The sequence below is a fragment of the Anarhichas minor genome, unplaced genomic scaffold (genome assembly GCF_050575085.1).
Source record: "Anarhichas minor isolate MPS153535 unplaced genomic scaffold, ASM5057508v1 ptg000017l, whole genome shotgun sequence".
In the NCBI taxonomy this organism is placed as follows: Eukaryota; Metazoa; Chordata; class Actinopteri; order Perciformes; family Anarhichadidae; genus Anarhichas; species Anarhichas minor.
In genome coordinates this window covers 14,035,257-14,051,407 of record NW_027466463.1, presented here as the reverse complement: position 1 = coordinate 14,051,407, position 16,151 = coordinate 14,035,257, and the positions used below count along the sequence as shown (strand labels likewise).

Genomic DNA, 16,151 nt, shown 5'->3' with positions numbered 1-16,151 from the left:
TCTGAGATGACCCTCTTAACTCTCGTGTTGTTGTTGCATGACACGCTTCTCTCCTTCACAAAATGGGCTAATATGTTTAGTAACGTCCCCTTTCAGCAGAGATTTGCCACTACTCGCACTTTATTTCGTCTTCATAGTGTGATCAGGCCGAAACAGGAGTCAAATAAGCCGTTTCATGACATGGAGACTCGAGGGAACAGAGGCTGAGATGTTGAAGCTGTATATATATATATATACATATTTTATTATGCCTGTTTAGTGGGGTTCCAGGGTATAATAGAATGACAGCATGGTAGGTAAATATTTCCAGTTTCTTTATCCTCTCGCCATGTATTTGTTTATTCGTGACAGAGTGTCGTCTTTCTCTGATTGGTGTTTAGTGAAATGGTGTGTGTCTGTCATCCTCACAGGCCTCGAGGATTTACGCGCGCAGAGCTTCTGAGCACATCTGTTCAGTCACAAGTTAATTCAATGTAAACAGCAGAGATTTGAGAATGACAGGCCTGTTTTCTCAATGGGTTTGCTGAGGGATGGAGGGTGTATTTGATTGAGAGAGGAGACGTTGCATGTTGAGTAAATGATGCCGACTACAGAGATTATCTATCCTACAGTTTAAATCAGGATTGTAGCTGCAGATTTTCATTGAAGTTTAAAGTTGTAGATAAGAGTCCTTTTTGTAAATATAACAAACAATTGTTCAAAGATGTATTCAACCCTTTTTAAAGCACCTCCAAAATCTGGGAAAATACCAGCAGAACTGTGGGAAATGTAGTTAGGATCATATTTCACCTGGCCGTCTGTGCGTCACTCTGTCGTATTAGACTAGTAGCTAGTGAGCATGTTTAATGGATTAGACTCTTTATTAGCGACAAGCAGAGATGGATGAACTACAAGAAGAGAAGTCATTAAAAATAAATAGCAGCGATGAGCTGCCAGGGCTTGAATAGAATCCGAGAGGAGGAACAGTACTTCCTTACAGTCTGAGAGCCAGTCTTTGACTTTCACTGGTTGTGTTTTTCCTCTTTGTTCTCCCAATGCAGCTCACCTGTGCTGCCAGCCGGATGGATTGATTGTGCTTTTTTTTTTCTCCAGCACTTTCTCACTGACATCATATCAATGTTAAGTTTAGAAAATTGTCTTTTCTATCACTCAGAAACAGAATGTATCAGACTCAACACATGTTCTCGCTGCAAATAACTACATGCACACAGTACTATGGCTATTATCATTCACCTCTTCCTTGACCTGTTTATTCTCATCTTAGTTGCTGCCAAAACAGATCAAAACCAAACTTTTCCCCCCCTAAAGATTACAAACTTCATTTCTGGCTTGAGGAAGCGCCCACGCAGCTGCTGAATCTGCTCAAGTTTCCCCAGATTACCGACGCCCCCACAAGAAACTTGTATATTTTGTTTTCTTTTCTCATCCATTTCTGTTTGCTCAACTCCCAATTTGCATAAAGCCACACTTGATGCATGGTCTAGGAGATATATTGTGAGAATTAGATTTTTTTTGTTTATTTAGCAGGCATAGAAAGACTACAAAGTTTCAAACCCATGATGTTACAGGAAGGTATAAAACACTTAAAACAATTAGTCTTGACTGTTATGTTAATTTTAAATTGAGGGTGCTGAAAGGTCTAAATATAGTTTCAAAATGATATATTGTCGTTGGTAGGGCTTCAAGCTTCTGGGACAATCTACACCACCTAAGCACTGTTGTTGGATTCGTCCTCGAGCTCCACATAAATCACAGTGACGACTCATAATTCAGTTAAACTCAGACCCTTCCTCCTACTGAAAACCTTATTGTCCACTTTAAAATGAACAGAATCAAAGTCTTCTGCCTATTTGCTAAAACCTTCTGCAAATAGCTTGTGAACATTTTCAAATGGACAAATTATCTCAATGCATTTCAACTAAACCGGAAAGAAACATCCCCTAATTATCAGGTTTGTCAATGTACTTTAAAATGATAATATTTGATGACATTAATTGAATTAACAGTAGCATAATCTTTCCCCTGATTACTGTAAAATCTGCTGTTGACAAAATGAACACGATACGAGAAACAATTGTTCCTGTTACTTCACTATCGAGAAGTATTTCCTAAGTTGTGTTGTTTGTTGGGTCAAAGTGAGTTAAGACGCGGCTTTCCTTTGGTGTGTTTAGCACCAAGTCCTCATGAAAAACATCTCCAGGCTTATCCTTTTAATCCGCTCTTAGCGGCTTTTATCCCAGAGCCTTAATTCTCTCATGAGGATGCTGTAGGGGCTGGGAGGGCAACAGTGACCAGCTCCATCCAGCAGAGACGAGTGTAAAAAAACAATACTCTAGGAATGGTATTTTTAGGGCTACAGTCCTCATGCCTTCACACAGCAAAGTAAATACGTAAGAAAAACAAGTCTGAATATGTCTTCCCCCTCCACACGTACACACACATACACACTTTCACAATGTTCCTTGAGTCAGACATGACAGAACAGCACAATGGCACACAGTCCAACTGAATACAATAGCCTGCATGGACTGACATGCAGACATGCACACAAAAGCCATGTGCCAATAGTTGCACTATGGGGTGTAATGGTGCTGTCAGCTGCTCCAAAAGCATCCTCTCTCTCCCTCCCTCCGCTCTCTCTCCCTCTCTCCCTCTCTCTCTCTCTTTCTCTGAAAACTGGTCCCCATAGAGGATGCCAGCATCTCATTGGCTGGGGCATCACAGGAGTGGATGGGAGCAGGAGCGAGAGGGAAAGAGAGGGAGAGAGAGAGAGAGAAAGCTCAAGAAGATGCAACTACTCTGGCACAGCATCTTGACAGACCTCTGAGCGGAGGGATGCAAGGTGTAGACACAACCACTGTCAATTTTTGTCTTGCACATTCTGGGTCCTCCTGCAGATGGAAGAAGCAGTGGACTTGCTCCACGTTGCTGCTGTAATGAGCCCTCCGGCTGAAAGGTGCAGACGAGCAACAGCTGGGCTGACAGAGCTGAAGCTCTTTGGATCTCAGCGTCACCTGGACTTGATCTCTCCTTGCTGACTGAGCAGCTGCTGGTCATTGCTTCTCTTAATTTCTACTTATCTAGGCTACCCACACCTTAACCTCTGCGTTGTTGGAGTGCGCTAATTTAGTCTTCCCCGACAGCACTATTGTCTTTGGGAGAGGCGTCGCTTGGAGAAGGGTGGCAGCTTTGACTGTAAATGTGTGTCCCCGCCGGCACTGGACTGTCACCCTCAAAGTCTCCTGCACCAGCTGAGAGCCCCTGGAAGCCACCTGCCGTGCCTCTGGGATGGTGTGACCTCCAGCCAGCTGTTGGCCGCCCCACATCTGGGTCAAGATGCCAGTGATGAAGGGCCTCCTGGCCCCACAGAACACCTTTCTGGACACCATCGCTACGCGCTTCGATGGCACCCGTAAGTACAAAAAACATTTAAAAACAAGTAAAAATGAAATAATTAAAGGTCTTAATGCAGGATTGCTGTCATCACAGGAAATAAGACTTGCTGGTTGCAGCTGGCTTAGTGTTTTCTCGGCGAGAAAAGAAAGAATTTCCTACTTGAACATCAGCGAGATACACCTGTTCTCAGGTCAGCCCGTGGTGCTCTGTATCTGAACACCAAACAGCACAACACTACCTGACTAAAGCCATATCTGCTGGCGGTTTGCAGTGGGATGTAGAGAAAAAGTTTCTTTTCACTTTTACAATAAGACACAAGCAGAAAATTGACCTTCAGAAATCAGTTTGTCCCTTCACATTTGTTTCACACAGTTAGCTCCAAACTAGTCACTGCAGCCATTAGGCAGCAGCTCCATTTCTGCTTGATCTGTGTCTCTTGTTTTGTACCTTGTGCCGCCTCAGGGGAGGTTGTGGCGTGTTGTAAACAAATACCGTGGGGATGTCTGTGTTTTGTTCGCTTGTCGATTCACCCTGCCCACTCTCTGCTAGTCGTAGCCGCCTGAACGAACTGCTGGCTCGCAGTCGTTCTCCGTGCTGGGTCTCGACTCGGCTTTGGGGAGTAAACACAGTGAAATGAGAGACATTACAGTGTAATTGATGTGTAGGGCAATGCAATTAAAGCTTTGACTTGTGGGTGAGGCATTCTAATGAGGTGTTAAATGATCTCTCAAGAGAAAAACACACGCTGCCAATAAACTGGCTGTAGTTTGAAATACAAATGAAGAGGTTTGTGAAATGAGAAGATCATATAACACTTTGAATTGAGAGGTGACGTGGATCAGGGGTCAGGCCGTCATGTTGCATCTAACCTGCTGAAGGGTCTGTGAGCTAAACATGGACTCCCTGCTGACTCCACGGGGCTGATCTACTGGTTGAACCTCATCTCTGACCTCCCAGTGAAATGGGGAAGAAAACACGTCCCTTTCGGGCTCAATGTCTTTTCTACTGGGTAACATGAACACACAACAGAAACTATTCATCAGTTAAAAAAAAACTTCCTGATATGCCAGTTTCTCCTCTGTTGTTGTGTTTATTCCTTATTGATAGCAATGTCTAGAAACACTTGGAGCGCTGAGGTGTCACAGGACTCTTCCTCTCTCATGTGTTGTGGTATTTCAGCCCTCAACATCACAACAGTCTGGACAGCTGAGGCCACATCCACCGCTTTGTGACGGCAAATTTACGCAACCTAAAAGCATTTCGTAATTTCAACAGTCACGGCGACCACTTTATATGCGCTTTACTTCAGTTTAGCAAAGTGTTTCTCCTGTATGCTTGTTGATAAATAACCAAATAACGGTCCAGATGAAAACATGTTGGCAGGAGCAGGACACGCCTCCTTGCAACTACATGCCAGTTTTTTGCCATTTCCAAGCCTATCTCCAAGCCTACCATGAGGCTGTGGCTCCTAGGAGAGTGGCAGAGTGCCCACTGCCCAAAATAGCTTCCTTCCTGTTGCCGGGGCGACAGGGTCCCGCCACTTGACATCGACGTTACTCGAACACTTTGGTCTTTGGAGAAAATGATGGTCCGCTAAAGAGAAAACACTTGAACTTGCTTTCCAATCAAGGACTTTTAGAATCCAGCTGGTCTCTTGTTTCGGGGAAAGGCGCATCGTAAAACAAGTGGCATTGTGGGTCGTGCAGCTGCGATCTCGTTTCAGTGTCACTGCCCTCAACCTGTTGTAGCTAAAGGTGGTTTTCCCCTTTGGCTTGAAAGCAATTTGGCTCGATATAGTCCTAAAAGTTTTATAAGATACAATGTTTGTTAAAGTCACCTTCACTCAAAAACATGTGCTTTGCTTCTTATTACTTCGCTCAGATGTTTGACCTTATAAATAAATATGTATTTGACGCTCGAACACAGTTTTCACATTCATCTGTTGAAGGAAGGGAAGTTGCTCCATGAGGTTCAGGTGTATGCATATGAGCAGGATTTGTGACATCACAACTTCAATCACCATCCAGAATACAACTTACACAAACATAATTGAAGTTTTTGTGTGGTCTTAACACATTAACACAAAATGTACAGATAATTCAAAAGACAAAACACAACAAACCTTATGCATCCTTAAAATATGTAAAACAGGAAGCCTGTCTCACTATTTCACATTAGTTAAAAAAAGTTTTGTATCAACAAAACAAAAGAAAGCAGCACTGCTGACTGAGCAGCCACGCAGTTTATCTAATGTGTCACTCCAACATCGCCCTTGCCTAGTCGGCTATTTTCAATAAGTACAATTTATATCAGATTATTATTCATGTAAACATCATTATCCTCTTGCATTTATCTATTTTACTTTAATTGTTTTCCCTATACAAAACAAGACCGCCCTCTGTTATGCAAAGCATAACTACTCTCTGGGACAAATAATAGAGCGTTTTGGTTTTAAAAACCCTCCCAGTCATTCTCTATTGTGCAGCTTATATTCCATATTTTCATGCCATCAGGGGGTTTTCAGTGTAATTGCTCCAGTTTGTGGCTCTGAGTGAAAATTGTTCATGCTCACAAATATTGATTGGACTGTGCTCAACCTTAGGAATAACCTTTGCAAAACTGAACTCAATATTAAATTGATTTTAATTGAACAGATCCTGGACTAAGAAAATGTACACCATATAGACTCCCCCTCACTATGAGCCGAATGTCAGATCAGGTTAAGTCACTAACCTTTGCACCACACAGTACTTGGCTAATGGCAATGTCAGCGTTCCTGTTCCTCATGGATCTGTGTGCATGTGTGTGTTTGAGAACCTGGGCCCCAGGGCTTAGTTTTTGTACTATACGCTGACTCTATATGATGTGTCCGTATGTTTGTGGTTGAATATTTATCCCTGTCGGGTAAATCTCTGATGTCTGGCATGAGGGTCACGTTACAGAGCAGCACCTCTGATTTCAGCACCTTGCAGTTTTCTATGTGCACCACTACTGTGCTGTGCTGTGTTGTGTGTTCGCGTGCCTGTCCTTTACACCCATCCCCATCTCCCCCAGCTCTTTTACACGACCTCCCTGGCGGCGCTTTCACATTGACAGCAGCGCTCGCCCTGTGGGGCAGCGTAACCACAGGGCAGCTGCAGGCAGAGATAAGAACTGGGTTTATTTTCCCTCTAAACACTTTTCTTTTAAAAGGCGACCGAGGAACCAAAGAGGAAACGGGGAGGACTGTCACATTGAACTTTATGGAGCTCATTGTTAGCCAGCTGATGAACTGGTCTTCATGGGCAGCTGGAAAGGCCAGAACACTGCAGACAGAAGCCAGTGGATAGCTGAATTACGTTGCTGCTTCTTTGTATTTAGCTTTACAGGTGCTAAGTTTAATTTAGGTATTGATTTGGCATTGTCAAAGTCTTTAATTGATACAGTAGAGATCATTCAGTAATAGCAGAGTTGGTGGTTTGGTACCTGGCTCCTCCTGAATATGTGTTTTTGAGTAGGCCCTAAAATTCTAAATCTGCTCCTGATGTGCAGGTCTGCACCTTTCGTGGGAGCTCCGCCACCACCGGTGTGTGAATGTAGGTGTGAGTGGGTGTGAGGCTTTGTAGAGCACTTTGCACCATTCTCAGAATAAAGCCACGACATGAATACAGTCCTTTTGGGCTTTTTTTATGATTCAGAACACAATAGCACAGATCCTTTTGTCAAACCTAGCATTATTTGGTCCTGATGTTGTTGAAAAACAATCTTTTTTTTATCACTGATATCAAAATATATATCAAATGATTGATGATTTCTGCATTTCCCCCTGCAAGTCTAACTCTCCTTGCACTCTAACCCATCTGCCCCAATAAGTAATTACATGCTGCTGGGTGGTAATTAGCTGGTGAGTCAGTGGCCAAGCCTCATGGGCTTCATCCGTCTTACAGAGGAACTTGTGCCAAATGGACACGATGCAGGCTGCTTGCTGTCAGTAGTAACATGTAGCATCATCATGTCAGATTACAGTTGTAGCAAGTCAGCACAGATGTGTAATTAAGGAAGCTCGCGCAGCGGAGCAACCAGTCAAAGCAATATCCCTGAGAGGATTACGGCCTAAGAATTGAGGCATTGTCACAATCTCTCTCTCTCTCTCTCTCTCTCACACACACACACACACACACACACACACACACTCACAGAAGTGGTTTATCAAGTGGGGTCCACTGGACTGCTTGCTTTACCAGAGAAACAATAAGTATGCGTTTGTTGAAGTGTTGTTGTTTTTTTCAAATACCACATCAGAGGACTTCCAGGATTTAAAATGCTCCATTCAGAAACAGCACATTCATCAATATCTTAAAGGAATAGTTCTACTTTTTGGGAACATTCTTTTCGAGAATTTGGTGAAAAAGATTGATACCATGTTTGTACGGTATATATGTAGCTGGAGCCGGCAGTCGGTTAGCTTAGTTTAGCACAAAGGCAGGAGACGAAGCCGTGACTTCTAAGCTAGTTGTCATCAGCACCTAATGCCCTGTAAAACTACAACAGGCCGTTTTGTACAGATGATTAAACGAGACATGAAGTATCAGCTGCTGGTTGTAGCTTCACAGTACCGTGAGAGTGGTACAGATCTTCTCGTCTAACTTTTGTCAGCAACTAAATGTTCAACTATTGCTTTAAATGCAATTTACCCAAACAAAAAATTGACCCCTCCTGCTTTTTAGGAAAACCTTGAGTTTCCCAACTTGAACAAATTGACTCTGAATCATGCAGATAACTTTAAAAACTGGTCTAATCTACGGTGTGAAGCAACAGTTTGCATTTCTCCAAACGCAGCATAAAAGTTTTTTCCCTATTGTGGCTCGTTGGTTTTAACGCATCCTTACAAAGTGATTTACGACTACACCTGCCCTTGACCTACTTGAAGGACTGCTTTAGGGATGCTGAGTAGAGATGTACCTATTCTTAGGTAAACATTACATAAACCAGAGATGAATGTGGTTGCTCTCCGACACTTCCTGGCTCACTGAGTTGGGGTGTTAGAAATTTATAGAACATGAAAAAGAGGGCATGTTTTTTCTTTCCCTTTTCAACAGGGTAGGCTAACACATCGTGTTCAGCCATTGTTCCAAGGGTGTTTTGTTTTTAGATTTGAAAAGGTAGAGACGGTATACCAGAGCAGCTTGTTTTCAGAGTTTATGAGCAAATAAAATCTGACACGTGATAAAAAGAGTTATCACTTTGCAGTCTTTCTTCATGACACTAATGAACACAAAGACCTGCAGCAGATGTGTGGAGCAGAAATATTTCCGCTTCTCTATTTTAAAGTCTGGGGAACAGCAAATGTAGCAAAGCATAGCATTAGCATAAAACCTCCTCTGTCTGTTGATAGATCCGACTAATGCCTGTCTCTTTCTGTAATTCCACAGTGACAGTTTAGCTGCTGCTCACTGCACACCCTAGAAAGGTTGTCACCGCTCAGAAAAGACATCCCCTATGGACTGCTCTCTGCTCAGTCTGGCCAATTAAAGTGTTAGATTGTGGAAAGCGCTGTAGCTGCTGCTTAATACTCCTCCTTCTTAGGCTCGAGAATTCACACTGTACACAGTATGCACGCTGCCTCTCTGCTCGGCATTTCAGAAAATCTGGAGTCTTATGTTTTCAGTTAAGCGGCAGAAATAAGTCAGTTACTGTGGAGCGAAGTTTGATGCCTCAGTGCTGATTTTTGCGAATAATTTGCAAACAAATACCCATACATAGCCTGTACTGCATGAGGTACTTCTGCAGTAAATAGAGGGTACATGGAATTTGAAAGAAGAATAAAAACATTACACCCACACATACAAATAGGTTAACAAATCAGCGATGATAAAATGAACATATTTATTGTCAAGTAACCCTGCAACTTTGAGCCCTCTGTTTCTGAGAAGAAAAGTTGAAATCGTTATCTAAAAGTGATGAATACGTCTGAAATGTCCGGAAACTGTTGCTACAAGTGACAATGTGAATGCAAACTTGACCAAACTGACTATTAAAAATAAAAAATGACATGCTGTCAGCTGGTAATTAGCTGATGTTAGGCTGTGTATCTGTTCCATTCATCAAATACTGAAAGATATTATTAAATGGAAGCCCCTCAACTATTTTGATGTCTTTTGTAACACGGAGTATGCTGCTGTGTATTCTGTTTTGAAATGTATTGTATTTCAAAGCTCCTTCCACTGGTAGCTTTGCCATCTAGTCTAACAAAGAAGCCTCCTGTTGCTGAAGCAAGATTATTAAGGTCACATGCGTCTAGCTACAGAGGGAAAGGGTAATGTTAAACTATACCTATCACCGGGATTAATATATATATATATATATAGGTGTGCGGAACAAATGTACTTCAGCCTGAAGTTACTGGGATGAGATGGCAGAACAGAGCAAGAAAAGGGCACACGCCTGTTGCTGCTGGAGAACTGTCCATATTGCTGAAAGCAAGACGAGAAACAATGCCGATGCAAAGCTTTGGTGCTGAATGAACATCTCAAGTGGAGTGCAATATCCACATCATATGATCCATACGATGTAAAAGCCTGCTCACCAGACTTTTCGTCGGGTGATGGAGGCATATTGCATTTTTCCATTTAATGTCAGAGGCTTGAGATGAACATGCGACGAACTGCTGAGGGAGCATACATGTATGGGACACTGACAATATTCTAATGTTTTATTGGATTTTAAAATTAGGTTCAATCCATCCAAGAGCCTGAATAAAGATTTAATATAAAGCCATTTTCATAAGAATGATGTAATTTAGCTTGAAATATGCACTTTTTGTAGTTATATAAAAAATACATAATCCTATATATATATTCGTCCTTACGTGCATCCAAAGTTAATTCATGCAATGTATTTTACATTTTTAAATCAGAGACAATCAATTTAACGTTACACTCACAATCCCTTCATAACAGTTGGGTGGAGTGTGAAAGGGGTCGTGTGACTACACATGTTAGTATTGAAGGTGTATTAATAAATAAGAAAGGAAAATATACACCCATTTGACCAGACTGAGATCTACAAAGGATTGAAATGTTCTTACATGCAAGTGGCGGAACATATTGTGTGTTTTCTGTCTGATTATCGCTTCTGTAATATCAGAATCCAAATACATAATGAATTAAAGAATACATTTATTTTAATGCATCCCGAAGTCACTTATTTACCAACTTATGCATCTCTCCTCTTTTATGCAATGTTGTTTGTTTTTTTACGCTTTGGGTCCTTTGGATTTACATCACTACATCACTAACCTTTGTGCTCTCTTTGAACTCCAGTCAGCTGTTTTTATATCTTGCAGCCCAGGAGCCATTTTCTTCAACCAGCCACACGACGACTGCTCAGGGAAATTAATTTAGCCTGAAATTGAGTCCACACCAAAGTCCGATTCATGTTTATTTGAACTTGTAAGCTAGTGTTGAAGTTAACCTGCAAAGCTTTGAAATAACTTCAAGAGCTAAACAGACTTTGATTCTAGTGCAATGAACAAATTTGCACCAAACTTTAGACTGAAACACGGTGCTACTCCTTATATGTTTAAAACAAAAAAAAAAAAAAAAGTCTCACGTTGGCCTTGAACTTCATCTCATGCAGTTTTTTTGATTGATTTGATGATTATGAATATCTTTGCTCGCGCGAGCAAAATTGCGGCCTGCGAGGAGAAAACCATGCTTTGAGCGCGAGGGGCGTCCCCTAGCGCACGACTAATACCACTGCTATTCTGCTCGCGAAGCTTTACCCTGCTCGCTAGCGAGTAGATTTTCTTTTTGACACTAAGTGGGCGGACCCAGTCACCATTATACAACTAAATTGAATTCAATTTAGTTATATAATGGTGACTGGGTACGCCCACTTAGTGTCAAAAAGAAAATCTGAAAAGTGTGGCACAATAGTTCATGTGTAGTTCAGTCATTTCTTCCGTGATTTGCCTTTATACATGATGCTCCATTTCCTCAAACACCTTTCCCTGTCCTTCTCACAGACAGTAATTTCCTGTTGGGTAACGCTCAGGGCCACCGCGGCTACCCCATCGTCTACTGCTCAGACGGCTTCTGCGAACTGACGGGCTTCACGAGAACCGAGGTGATGCAGAAGAACTGCAGCTGCCGCTTCCTGTACGGGACCGACACCAGCGAGCACGTGGCCCATCAGATGGAGAAGGCCCTGGAGGGCCGGGAGGAGTACCAGGCCGAGGTCCACTTCTACAAGAAGAATGGTGGGTGCATGGCAAAGAGGACCAGAAGGGAAGAGCCCAAATGTGTTGACATAACTGTCATTTAGACGTGAAAACCTTATCTGGCAATTAACATTCCTGTCATCTTGTGTTCAGTTCATCAAACTTTTCTATTAACTATTAACCTGAATCCTGTTCTGGTTTGATCAGGCTCTGATAATCTGTTCAGTAAATTAGATTTTTTCTTTTGTTCTCACCATCATGAAGAGCACATTCATTTTTAGATGAGAGCTGAATATTTTGGTTGAATTATGAATCTCCACAGTGATCCCGGATTTTAAATACAGCAGGTCAGCGGTGCAATACATTCTCTTTGTGCAGAGTAAGTGTTCATTCTTATTAATAGGAAAGTATAAAATCGAGTGAAAATCTGCAGTCCGTTCTTCTTGGTGATCCGTTCAATGTGAGTGCAAAAGGTGCTTGGAGTAAACCTGTGTGCTGGAATAACGAGCTCAAAGCCAGTCTTGAATACATATTTCCAAAGCCGATTATTCTTGTATGTATGATATGGATAATGAGGGACAAAGTACTGTATACTGTCTATGTGTGTGTGCTTATTAGTGTAGTTTCAATCCATTCCTTCCGACTTCAAGCTAATCCTTCTGACAAAGTCTTGGGCTCTAAATACAATGTCATGCATGAAAGAGAACATACGACACTGTTTAAGCCTCTCTGATCGGCACGCAGGATTATGTCCCCAAACCTGCAGCCTCAAAGTGTGCGAACCGCTAATTACGCTGACGGATTATCAAATCTGCTCCGTAGTTGGTTACTTTTTCTTGTCTTTTTTGTCTTTTTTTTTACAGGATAGTAAGTAAGTAACAGCAAGGCAGTGCCAGTACAACTAATGAAGGGAAAGGACACGATCATTTGTAATATGCCATCACACAAAAATGATGTGATGTCGTTTCAGACACAAGAACGATAGAAAAGAAAACTATCAATTAATTGATTGTTTGGTTTGTAAAACATCTTGAAAAAGAGAGAAATGCCCGTCACATTCCCCCAGAGCCCACACTGACTTCTTCACAATGCTTGTTTTGTCCAACCAATAGTTCAAATTCCAAAATGATTGAAAAAAAATTCTAATTATTGAAATAATTGAAAACACAAAGCAGCAAATCCTCACATTTGTGAAGCTGGAACCATGAAATGTCTTAAAAGATTATCAAAATTGTTGCCAATTAGAGGAACAGTGTGTAGGATTTAGGGGAATTTATTGCTATAAATGTTATATAATATTCATAACTATGCTTTCATTCATGTATAATGACTTGAAAGTAAGAACTGTGGTGTTTTCGTTTGCTTAGAATGAGCCGTTTATGTCCTCTTCACGGAGTCCGTCGCGTTACACCGCCATGTTTCTGCAACCTCACCACTAGAGGCCACTGAATCCACTGCTCCTTTTAATTAAACTAATTGATTAATCAACGAATTGTTTTAGCTTAATTCGTACAGACTGTTGGGTAGTTTAATTTATAACAAAATGTCATATTTTATAAGCTCTTCATAAGTTTTGAATTTAGAAAATCTTGATTTGTTAAGTAACTAGTAACGAAAGCTGTCAAATATTTGTGCAAAGTACGAATAGTAAATGTACTGAGTTACATTCCACCACTGGCGCCTGCTGCTTGCAAGCACAAAACACATAAATAGCTTTTCGTATTGTGTATTTACACCCACAGCTTCGTGCTAAAACACCAGCATCTACTCTGTTTTCTTCCTCTATCCTTATCTACAGCACACACACACACACACACACTAGGGACATTATGATAGAAGTGAAACATCTGTTTGGCAGTGCACCGTTTCTGCAGAGTTGCTAATGAGCATACAGGTCGTAGAGATCTATGATGCTCCTCCCCTGCCAACTTGTTATAACCAACCCTCTGACTTTCTCTTTGTGCACAATCCTCCCGGACATGGTGCCCATCTAATTGGAGGTATATTTTTAGAAAGGCTATGCCATACTTGACAAGTACGAACGGCTCGGACATGGTGAGAGCTGACATGACACGGGAACTGAAGTCATTAATGAGATGCATCACATTTACTCTGGATGTGTCTGTTGAGGATTTTCCTTCATTCACTAAATGAAGACTTCTGATCCCCAGGCGTGGCCTTCTGGTGTTTGCTAGACATCGTGCCCATAAAGAACGAGAAGGGCGAAATGGTTCTCTTCCTCTTCTCATTCAAGGACATCTCTGACACCTATGGAAGGGGCCACCACAACAGCAAGAAGGAGGGTAGGTTCCAAGCCCTGCTTACAAAACAACTGCCTTTATTTGCTTACTTGGAGCATGATTTACGAGCAGGTCATCCTCCCGGCCCCCCCGGCTCTCATTTTCTCCGCACGCTCTTGTTCATCACTGTCACACGCTGCCCTGCAGGTTTTGTTTAGGCTGGCTTTCCTTCAGATGATGTTTTTCAAAAGGGGGAGTTTGATTTGGGCAGAAGTCCTCAGTCTGTTGAAGATATCATGCAGCATGCCAGGGGAAATCATTTAGTCTTATAATGAAGTACATATCAGTGGTTGTGTTGTTGTGTCTTACTTGTGGAACATGAAAGAATATTCAGCATTAAATCCTGACCAAAGTTCAGGCCTGAAATGACACATTGTTCCTCTCAGGTGCTCTTTGTCTTCCTTGTGATCTAATTGACATGTGCTAATCTGTGCGACAGGTTCAGAGGACAAGAGGCGCAGGAGGAAGAGCAGCGCCCACTTCGTCGAGGCCAGGAAACGTGGACGCACCATGTTGTACCAGCTGACCAGCCAGTTCTCGCGGGGAGGCAAACGAGAAGTCAACCTGGGTGGCGTGAGTACTTTCACCGCTCTCACATACTTCCTGATTGTCTATGATGGTGTTTTTATGTGTGCTGACATACCCTCGACGAAAATAAACAGGAGTTACTCAGACGTGCAGCCCCCTCAATCTGGAACTTGAATCATTAATGTTAATATCTAAAAGATGAGTTTTTAGGAAGACAATATAAGGGAAGTCTTGACCCAGATTCCCAGAGTGTGGCTTATCTGGAAAATTCATTGAATGGGTTTAGTACTTTAAGTCCACTGAATGATTTTAAATTGCTTCTGTTGCATTTATTTGCATGGAAGCTGTTGTTTGGTGGCTTTAAATGGACAAATCTCAAAGTCACTGCGGCAGCCGTGGCTGCTGGGAGGCAAAAATATGGTTATCACTGACGGTGAGGTGTTGCGGGTCATAGGCGAAGCTTGATGAGTCACTTTTTTTGGGGGGGGGGGGGGGGGGGGGGGACTGTCTGGACATGCCAACACCTCGCCAGTAGGAGTCCTGTAATGTAGGTCATTATGTCACCAGCGCGTTCCCTTAAATTACGTTTACCCTTACAGTAGGTTCCGATGAGACTGTGGTGTCTAATGCTTCTATACATTGTCATATATATGTACAACTCATTTCAGATAAGTGTGTCATTTGGCCGGTGCAAATGCCTGCCTTTTAAGTGTGTGTGGGTGTTTCAAGTACCTTAAAAGGTACGTTGTTGTGGTGAAATAGACCCCAGCTATAGTCGGAACAAAGGCCTTCGCAGGCTTTGAATAATAAAGTCGCACTACACTCCAGGCAAATGTTATTCATGAGAACGAGCTCCTGTTTTGCTCTCAGATAGCAAACAGGAGCAGTTTTTTCTAGCGAAGCATCATTTTGAGATAATCCCGCTTCCTCCCTGCAGAGGCTCAGTTACCAACTGGGTCTGTACTCAAACCTGTCCTTCACAATGTGGCATTTCATCCCAGGGGGGCTGAAAGCAATTTAGAACGTTTCAGGGGTAAATTTAAATGTTGAAAAAAAATAAAAATAAAAATAAAAAAGAAGTTGAAAACCTGTGAGACATGTGTGATTCAAGTGGCTATTATTAACGTTTGAAAAAGAAAAAAAAGGCGGCTGTGTATATTTAAAGAGATTCATTCACCCTTTTAGGTGCCTGGAACTCTAAAGCACTTCACATGTTGATGGTATTGGTAATGGTATGCCCCTTACTTGACACCAACTTTTTTGCTTCCCTTCCCTGTAACACGTATTGCTAAAACCTGCAAACACAGGATATGAATCTGACATGAAATTAGGCTTTTGGACTCTTATCATTCGAGCGCACCATAATTTCCCAGTGACCGGCCAAACGTGTTTGCCAACTCCAGATATGTTGTAGACCATCAACTAAGAAGAGAGAACAAGGAAATAAGGGGGAAAGTCAGAATGAAAAGAACGCCTTTTTATTTCTAATTTAAGCTCATTTACATTCGAAGATGAACCATATTTAACTGTTATTAGGGGCCCAAAGGACATGACATTTACTTTGTACTGTAGATATTTAAATTACTAGCGCTGACAGTCAATACATTGGTCCGTCCACTGACAGAAAATGTATTAATTAATAATTCATCAAACAATGTCAAACATTGTCTTATCTTATACTAAGTGTGAGGATTTGCTGCTTCTCTCACTTATATATCATTATAACA

General features: G+C 41.9%; 1 protein-coding gene across 1 annotated transcript in view; it reads left to right on the top strand.

Moving 5' to 3' along the window:
• The first annotated feature begins 3,117 nt into the window (after positions 1-3,117).
• The window catches only part of LOC142951327 (voltage-gated delayed rectifier potassium channel KCNH4-like), a 31,621-nt gene continuing 18,587 nt past the window's right edge, over positions 3,118-16,151 (top strand). The window contains exons 1-4 of the mRNA XM_076092824.1: positions 3,118-3,412; positions 11,402-11,635; positions 13,768-13,899; positions 14,336-14,469. Coding sequence (XP_075948939.1) covers positions 3,337-3,412; positions 11,402-11,635; positions 13,768-13,899; positions 14,336-14,469 — 576 coding nt within the window. The 5' untranslated portion in view covers positions 3,118-3,336. The remainder of the gene's footprint in view (positions 3,413-11,401; positions 11,636-13,767; positions 13,900-14,335; positions 14,470-16,151) is intronic.